The 9,684-nt window shown below is 35.3% G+C and overlaps 1 protein-coding gene across 7 annotated transcripts; it reads right to left on the bottom strand.

Annotated features, from left to right (window-relative positions):
* Positions 1-213: 213 nt before the first annotated feature.
* LOC135080767 (uncharacterized) lies at positions 214-9,230 on the bottom strand. Of its 7 annotated transcripts, XM_063975486.1 has the most exons (6): positions 9,046-9,230; positions 8,685-8,741; positions 7,864-7,926; positions 7,600-7,656; positions 4,374-4,580; positions 214-1,400 (listed from the first exon to the last, which is right to left on the bottom strand). In XM_063975486.1, the coding sequence occupies exons 1-6, from the start codon at positions 9,098-9,100 to the stop codon at positions 1,249-1,251; spliced, it is 591 nt and encodes a 196-aa protein (XP_063831556.1). In that variant the 5' UTR covers positions 9,101-9,230; the 3' UTR covers positions 214-1,248. The 7 variants fall into 7 exon arrangements, with proteins under 7 accessions (XP_063831556.1, XP_063831559.1, XP_063831557.1 ...); XM_063975489.1 differs by lacking the exon at positions 7,600-7,656 and having other exon boundaries at positions 9,046-9,229; XM_063975487.1 differs by lacking the exon at positions 7,600-7,656 and having other exon boundaries at positions 4,374-4,616; positions 9,046-9,227.
* Between the last annotated feature and the right edge of the window lie 454 nt (positions 9,231-9,684).

Here is a 9,684-nt window from a genome sequence, read left to right as displayed (position 1 = left end):
GTCGATTGTACCTACAATTTAATGATAGAGTTCTTAGGAATACATAAGTAGTAAGTTGTATGTCATATTAAATTGTTTAATATGATGATGTTGCATTTTGTTCAGTAATTGCAGAAATAATAGACTACGGTTATTTATACACACTTGAAATGGATCAAATGGATGTGTGAAATATCGAAAAAAAAAGATATTAATATTTTTTTGTCTGCCAACTTGAAAAAATAAATCATTCGTTTCGTGTCTGTCTGGCCAGTCACAGCCAGTGTTGTCTCATTGATGTAGCAACAAATAGCACAAAATATTTAAGTCTACTAGATTTCTGGGTCTAGTCTAGACTCTACTACAATTAAAACTTAATCAATTTCTCATTACAATCTCAACCCTTATAACTACTTAATATTTATCGTTACTTATTACAAAAATACAGTCTGAAGATTTATTTTAGACAGTCATGCATAGAATAATGAAAGTAATGAGTTGATGATGATGGCAAAAAATTAAATGGATTATGAAAATAATGATAATGATGTTCAAAACGAATTTTGAACATGATGATGACGATGACGATGATAATTAATGAGAGAAAATGAATGAAGAAAATACGAATGAAAATAATCGAAAAACTAATATCAGTCGATGCAGAGATAGATGTTTCTATGCATGATCGTCCTTCCTTAAACGCATGTCTACTACATTTACTTTGAGCTTTATTGAGCATTTTTCTGATTCTACTTAGGACTGAACTTTTAACAGATGCACTGAATCGAAGCAAAATGTTTTGAAACTCGATTCTGCGCTAATAGACAGTCAGAACATCAACCCACCACAAAATGGAGGGTAAGGATTTCTCCGATGAATTTAGAACTTTGTCTTGAGTCTTCATAATCAATGTAACGATATTACACTTATCAGTTGGCACCACTGGCCAGTGGCAAGACCTTACTCTACAGTGCGTGGTGCTATTCTGGTGAGTGCAAAAGCGATAATCTTATCGCTTCAGTGCCCATCAGATGGCGCCACTAGCGATTGACATGATCTTACTCTCACTGAAGCACATAAGCACAATGTTTCAAGCTTTTTTATTTTTTTGCATTACTTAATGAACAGTCCAACCTATCACAAAGATGACAATTTCCCACTGGATTCAGAACAGCATTTATTTTCAGCATGAAGGTTTTCTCAAAGCAATCAATTGACTTGATTTTGTAGTAGTTAGGTAGGTTGATGCCGACTGGATGTTGGAGACGCTTAGGCAACAACAGGAATCGGTGGCTGCACAGGAGGCACCCCGCCGTTCTTGTACAGGTCGACGCAGCAGCAGCTGGAGATCAGGTTGTACTCCTGGCAGGAGTTGGCGTACAGGAACCCGCAGCTCGACTTGCGGCACGTGAACGGCATGTCTGGAAAATAACACGGTATGGATTATTGATTTATTTATTTATTTATTTATTTGAACACCAACAATGTTACATTGAGGCTTCACAAAAGTTACTATAAAATATTGCGTGATTTCTCATATCTTTAAGTGGGTTACAGTTTCAATTTCTAGCTGTAAGACGTTGTGCTTCCCATAGATGACGTAGGTAGCTGTTCACTTATCCTTTCTTATTAATCCTAATTGGACAGGGCCTAATGATTGAACGAATCGTCTAGGAGGTAGGTAGGTACGAGTGTACGGTAAGGTGTGAAGTTATTAATTGTCCTCTAGGTTCAGCCTTTGCTCGGATCAATTTAGGTAAGAGAAGAAATTAATTCGATTTGGAAATATAGTTTTTAATAATAGACATTGATAAAAACCAAATTCTTGCCGAACAGCAAAAAGGTTGTAGGAAGTTTAGCCAGGGCTGCAAAGAACAGTTAATAATTGATTCAGTTATATTACAACAGGTGCAAAAACAAAAAAGGGAACTCCACTCGATGTACATAGACTATAGAAAAGCATATGATTCTGTACCCCATACGTGGCTTATAGAAGTCTTACGTATCTATAAAATCCACCCTACCCTGACGAACTTCTTACAAACCGTAATGCAAAAATGGACCACGCGCCTTAAAATAGCCCACACTGAAACCGATCCTATCCACATCAGACGCGGAATCTTTCAGGGAGATACATTAAGCCCCCTCTGGTTCTGTCTAGCCTTGAACCCATTATCTAACCTATTAATTTCTTCAAACACAGGCTTCGATTTAAAATACACAGACATTAGCACAAGCAGACCAGCAACCATGAAAATCAACCATCTCATGTATATGGATGACATAAAATTATATGCCCAATCACAAGATAGTTTATACCAATTAGCTAATTTCACAGAACAATACTCTAAGGACATTTGTATGGACTTTGGGATCGACAAATGCAAAATTAACTCCATCAAGGCTGGACAAAACCAACGACATACTTACCAGATGGAATCGAGACAGCGAATTAACTCACTGGAAGAGAATGAAGTGTACAAATACCTCGGATATAATCAGGCTAAGCTAATACAATATAAAGAAACAAAGGCTAAACTTCTACAGCAATTTCAACACAGACTCAATTCCATAATGAAAACACAACTTTATTCCCGAAACATCACCAAGGCAATCAACTCATTCGCTGTACCAATTCTAACATACTCATTCGGCATCATTAAGTGGTCAAAAACAGAACTCATCAAAATGCAAAGAACAATAAACAGGACACTCACAAAGCACAGGAAACACCACCCGCGAGCTTGTGTTCAAAGACAAACCTTACCGCGTCAAGAAGGAGGTAGAGGAATTTTATCGATATCCAAAACCTCCATAATAAACAAATCGCAACACTCCGTTCTTACTTTCATCAAAAGGCCGCAACATCTGTTATTCACCAAGCAACTGTTCAAGCTGATAGTAAGTTGACCCCTTTGAATCTGCAAGATGCAACAACCCAAACAAATGAACTCGAAACCACTGCGCAGATAAAAATTAATGAATGGACCCGAAAATCTCTCCACGGAAGACATCGCCATGACTTGTGCCAACCCAATGTCGACAAGGTAGCGTCGAACGCCTGGCTTAGTCGTGGGGAACTCTTCCCTGAGACTGAAGGGTTCATGATTGCAATACAGGATCAAATCATCGAGACCCGCAACTACCAGAAGCATATAATGAAGATCCCAAATCTGCCCACAGACTTATGCAGGAAATGCAACATCAGCTCAGAAACTATCCAACATGTAACAGGCGCATGCAAAGCAATAGTACAGACCGACTACAAACACCGACATGATCAAGTCGCCAATATCATACATCAAAAACTTGCTCACAAATACAAACTGATCCCAGATAAACCTACACCATATTACAAGTATGTGCCCGAACCCGTCCTTGAAAACAGCCAATATAGACTCTACTTCGACCGCGCTATACTCACAGACCGAACAACACATTTTAATAGACCAGACATCACTCTTCAAGATAAAAATAACCACACAGCAACTATAAATAGATATAGCTATACCCAACACCCACAACTTACAAAATACTATATCAGAAAAACTGTCTAAATACACAGACTTAAAAGATGAAATCAGGCGGATGTGGCGTCTTAATCAGGTTAACATTGTCCCCATCGTACTTTCAACAACAGGCGTTATACCAAAACAGCTACACCAGTCATTAAATACCCTCAACCTGCCACCACTTACTTACATATCACTCCAGAAAGCAGCTATTCTTAACACGTGTAGGATAGTAAGAAAATTTTTACAAGTCCAGGAAGATCACAGCCAGCCGACATCAGCACAACCGCAAGAACAAAACGCAACCTTTTTATCGGGATCGCACTTGGCTTAGGCCCGTGCTTTCCTTTCATACCAGCCTAGAGCTGAGACACTAAAGTGTAAACCGAGAATAATAATAATAAATCTTTAGACAATTTCACACAGCGCCAGCTAGCCCCAAAGTAAGCAACTTAATGCTTGTGTTATGGGTGCTAGCTTAACGGATATACTACTTATATACTTTTTTTTTAAAATACATAAATATTATACATAGTCACACCCAGACCCGTCACAGAAATTAAAATTCATCATTTCAATTTCTGCCCGGCCGGGAATCGAACCCGGGACCTCTCGGCATAGTAGTCCGTTCTGAACCACTACACCAAACGACCGAGTTGTATAAGTTGTCCTCCGGAAGGACTAACTAGGTACCTACTTACTAATTCTTAAAAGTAGGTATTATCTGTTTCTGTACCTAGTATGCCTTGTCTAGGCTGCGTTTTCACCAGAGATGTGCGTGGATGCGTATCGAGGAGAGGTAAATAAAGCGATTCTATTGGTTCTTAACAAACACATTCATCGCTACGAAACTACTACGCTACTACAGAAAAATACACTCACATGAAGGGTTGTCACAACAGCACGCATCATGGGCTTGCTTGTATGAACAGTAGCTGTAGACCGACGAATCGCACAGCGGGCATCCAGGGTGCGCGCCCGGCGGGCCCGCCAGACCCGGGTTATACCCCTGGTAGTTCCCGCCTGGGTAGTTCCCGCCCGGGTAATACCCCCCCGGTCCATTTGGGTAGTACTGCCCGTAGCTGCCCGCTAGTAAAAAGTCCAGGAAGTCTCTTATTCCGAAACCTGTTGAAAGCGTTAGTGATGACATGAGATGAGGTTAGGCGGTGAGGTGACGGCGTGAACCCAAACCATGACATGGCCTGATTCAATGAATGAGAATAATTTATTCGAGCTTTTTGCACATAAACACTGTACAGTGGCGGAATTAATGCCGGGTTGCATACCCTACCAGTCAACCACAGGTAAAAAAAATCAAAATCAAAATTATTTTATTCATTTTTAACCAAGATTTTAGCATTTATGAACGTCAAAAATAATAAAGAAGGTAGCCCTATAAATGTCGCCTTATCTTTTGGGCCCTATCAGCGCTTCGAGACCATGCCATATTATGGCAAGTGCTGAGAAGAAACGCAACTAACTCTGAGAGACTGAGAAAGTAAGGCGGTGCAAATATTGCAATAATTTATTATTAATTTTGATAATCAAGGCAGATTCATTTGGACCATTCCGTGCCTCTACCATAGAGCAATAAAGCCTGAGAATCTTCTTAACTCATTTCGAATTTAGAATGTTACATTTCAGAAGACGCAGGCGCAGGGATCAATGGAGATAATTTGAAAATAGAACATGCATAGCTCAGTGTGAACTGTCAAGTTGGTTGATAAGCTTGTTGATGCTATCTTTGTGTTTTTTTTTCGGAAAATATTAATTTTTAGTGGTCATATTATAAAAACTGATTAAACATTGAAAATAATTAAGTACCTATAGGTACTCGTACAGTGAAAGTGTGGAAAGTGCTAAAAGTTTAGTGATACATTTTAGTGTGAATGGTGATTAGGACTCTCGGTGCGTGGGTGCATGGCTGTTCAGGGTAAGTGAAAATTTAATTAATAGGCTAATTTACCTAATCTTTAATGTGTCTTTAATCTGAATACAGACTATTAAGTTCATATTTAGGTAGGCTTATCGATTAAAATCTTCGTTGTTATTATTATCATATAACATTAAAATTCATACAATTTTTGTATGTTAATGAGCAGTAATTAGTATTGTACAGCCAGATGATTTCCTCATCAAATAATTTAGTCACACCTCGTTACGCATTTTTTGTAGTGCAGCCGATGCAACCTTGTTTAATATGCTCAATGAACTTGTATGACGTCTTTACTCGTAAGTTCAAATTATTGTTTAAGACCTATTTATACGAGAATATTCATTTTTATCTCTGAACTTACTGAACATCTTTCCGGGTCTATAATTTCCAACAAATTACGAATAAAAATAACTTGAATGAATAGGCGACCGCATACTAACTTCTAGACTAAGATCTAGTGAACGCCAGACCTAAGTACGTCATTTTATAAAAACAGAAAGTTTGTCAGCGTATGCTCCCAATATAGGATATAATGTTGGTGAATTATGAAGTTTGGGTCATGGTGGCTTTGGGAGCTACCCTAAAAAAACTGTCTGGCAAGGAGTTTTACTAACGTTATACCATAAAATCTGATTTTTATGCATAATATTTGGGCAATAATTAGCAGTATTTTCCCCAACAGCCAGACAGTTTTAATAGTTCCAACACCTTGCCAGACAGTTTTTTTAGGGTAGCTCCCAAAGCCACCATGACCCAAACTACATAATTCACCAATATTATATCCTATATTGGGAGCATACGCTGACGAACTTTCAGCTTTTATAAAATAACGTAGGTCTGGTCTGGCGTTCACTAGCTCTTTGTGTATTCCCTTACTTAGTCCAGTATTTTGGCCATAAACCACGTAGGTAGATACTTAATTATTTTGTTAATTGGGCACTTTGAACGCGTTAATTTTGGGCACTGTTAGACAATCGCATGACCTTGTTAGTTTTCCTTGTTTCTTTTAAATAAGACGAGTAATTAGTGAGAAGACTTTTGTAAGTTCATATTGTATGAAGATAACATTAGGTATGAGGTTACCTGTTTTTGTTTATCTTTGTGTCGCTAATTATTACGGAAATATTAATTTTCATACATAGATAAAACTTTTAATGTTTTTTTTCTAATAAAGAAAAAAAACTACTGTTCTATCCAAAGTAGGTATTTATACCTATGCATTCAGTATTTTAGTTTTTTCATGATATTTCTACCTAATGTGTTGGAATCTTACGGTCCTAGCTATTCTAAAATAGTATCAGAACCAATACAAGAACACTTGCTTAGATTTTCTGTAAGTTGTCGTAAGATTGATCGAAATAGTGCTTAGATGCGCCACTGGTGTTTAATAAATACTTGTTTAATTTTCTATTAAAATTATAGTAACTAGCATTAATTAAATTGATTCTATTAAAATTACAAGCGTATCCGTTTCTCTTAATTGCTTTCAGTACAAGTACAATTTCATACCAACAGGATTAGAAAACTGATTTCAATAATGACCATACCGCAGGCTGTGTCCAACTAACCTATTCTAGAAAAAAATAATTTAATGTGAAAATAACTAACGACTCTAACGAGAATATTGAGTGGAGTAATTTTATTAGTTTCTAAGTTTCTCCTATTAACCGATTGATTTACAAAAGGAAAAATAGGGTTTTCTATTAATCTCGAAGTTACATCGTTTCTTGATCTCTAAATTGACAATCGCATAATATGCAATGCAGGTATTTTGCTTCTCACTTTAAAATGTGAAAATATTGAAAATGATGACATTATTTTTAAATTTTAACCATCGCTAAATAAAATGTAGCAGCACGTTTTACTGATGCGGGTCTTAACATTCAGCCACAGCGTTATCAATAGTGAAAATTATTGTAATGAGTCGGTTGCTTGTTCATACCTACTCGTATCTATTATAAAGTCCCTTAACTACCTTCTGTGCATTTAATTTAGGTAGGTTTAACCGTTAGTATAGTGCTAATTAAAGATGCAGTTAAAGTTTTAGTAAGTTGATGATGTCAAATGGTAATGGTATCGCGTGCGATGTATGGTGTGATTATTATTTAATGACAATATGAATTATTACTATTACTATTATATTAGTAATATCATAGAAACTTGATGGTATACCATACGAGTTGCCGTTGCCGAGTCGTCTGCTCAACTCGTAATTTTTCGACACAACACCTATTAAAATAAAGAGCCATTCGGTATAATTTAATACTGGAAGTTAACAAAATACAACATTAGTATTTTTTGTTAAATAAAATTAAGAATTTATGTAAATATAGAAAGAAAGAAGGCATTCTGTGTTCTAGATGATGATTATGATCCTTCACCTTAACGTGAAATGGTTCTGTTTTATAATTTTAACAATGATATTAAGATTTTTACCATTTGAAGGGCTGTTTCCGAGCAGCCGGTTTCTGCTCACATCGTAATTTGTAGGTTCTATACCTATTAAAATAATACATTAAATTAAATCAATCTCTCTCTCATTAAATTAATCTTTTGACCTACTCATAACAAGGAAGATAGGTACACAATTAATGCTTTGAATAAAGGGGTCTAAGTTCTCTACAACAGTTCTTGATCAATACGTTCTTACCCACAAAAAACCCTTATAATGAAATAAATAAATATTCTAAGTAAACTGAACATCCCTTGAGACAATATCATCAATAATTGAGTATTTTTACGTGGTATCAATCCCCAAGCATTATTTTTACAAGGGACATAGAATCTAAAACAAAGTTAAGTAGGTACCTATTTGACCTTATTTGTTTGCCTTAGATATTGTCTCACACTTTGTAGCTATTTTATTTCTGAGAAAGCTTTTTTTAGCCAAACAAAAGAAAACATTGTCATAATATTGATGAAAGACATTAATTTATAAGCTTTCATAGATTTTTGTCAAAATAGGTAACAAAGAAATATCTAATTCAGTTTTAATATTGTGCCTAAAGCATTTTCATGACAATAATTTACGTTACTAAATTGTTTAGTAAATAATTAATTAATGTGCGTGCATCTTTGAATGAATTGAGTAAAAACCTATAAAATAATATTAACTATTTAATTTTAATCGTGCGTTGGGGAAGGTGTAGTACCTAGGCAGTTTATGACATATTGATTAACCATTGACTGCATGAATATCAGCAGAAATGCATCGTCATTAGTCACCATTTCTACCTAAATAAGCTTTAAGTACTTACTTATTCGAGTTGCTCGAGTAATGTTCAAAATATTGATAACTTGACTTTTATCAATATCTGAAAATATTTTGATTAATTTATAGATTTCATTAGAATACTGTTCAATGTGTACTGAAAATTACCTGTATTTTAGTAATTGTTAACAATTAAGGGAAGTTTTATTTAATATTGGAGTTTATTATTTTCAAAATGAGTAATTTCCTCAACGTTTCTTTAGATGACTGAACCAGTTTTTATGAAATAGGATTAACTTTCTGTGAAAAGAGAAACAAAATCCCAATTTTTATCAACGTTTCAAAAAATATTGTAAGCTGCCAGTATTTTTTTCTGTAAAAAATTAAAAATCTTTTTAAAAACTCACCAAAGCTGCTAGCAAATGTAGCCGCGAAAATTAAAAAGAAAACTTTGATTTCCATGTTGAACCAATGAGTCACTTCACTTTAAATTATTTATTTTTTCGATCCCAGTGGTCTGAGTGGCGTGCACTGGCGTCGGATCCAGTATACAGATGAAAACAACTTATGCCTTAGTTTATAGCCAGTAGATCTACCAGTAACATCGAGTGGAAAAGCCAGTTCGATGTTATGGTTAATAAATGTGGCGTGTAATTGATTCTTTTCTAATGTAAGAAACATATCTCAAGTAAATATAAAATCAATTTATTTTAATGTTATGTATGCCAAGGTAAAGAAAATACATTGCCCTTTATAAATAGAAAGTAATAAGCAATAAATGAGAAATGAGATGAAACGAGCTCATTTAATATTGGATAAGTTTGATTGTTTTGAGCTTTTACCCCATAAATAGATACTTGCTGATCTATTTTTATCTTTTAGTATGGTCATATCGGTTTAATGAATTGAATTATAATTTAACTAATATTCCTAATGAGTAAGTTTTGGTTGACATGTTTCTTAGTGCAGTTATTGGTAAACCTTATTGGCTTTTGTTGCACTCTATCAAACTATTTAAATTATTGAAACAAGTACTTACTACTTAC

The sequence above is a fragment of the Ostrinia nubilalis genome, chromosome 18 (genome assembly GCF_963855985.1).
Source record: "Ostrinia nubilalis chromosome 18, ilOstNubi1.1, whole genome shotgun sequence".
Classification (NCBI taxonomy): domain Eukaryota; kingdom Metazoa; phylum Arthropoda; class Insecta; order Lepidoptera; family Crambidae; genus Ostrinia; species Ostrinia nubilalis.
Note: the sequence above shows the minus strand (reverse complement) of the source record. Positions and strands in the feature narration are given on the sequence as shown.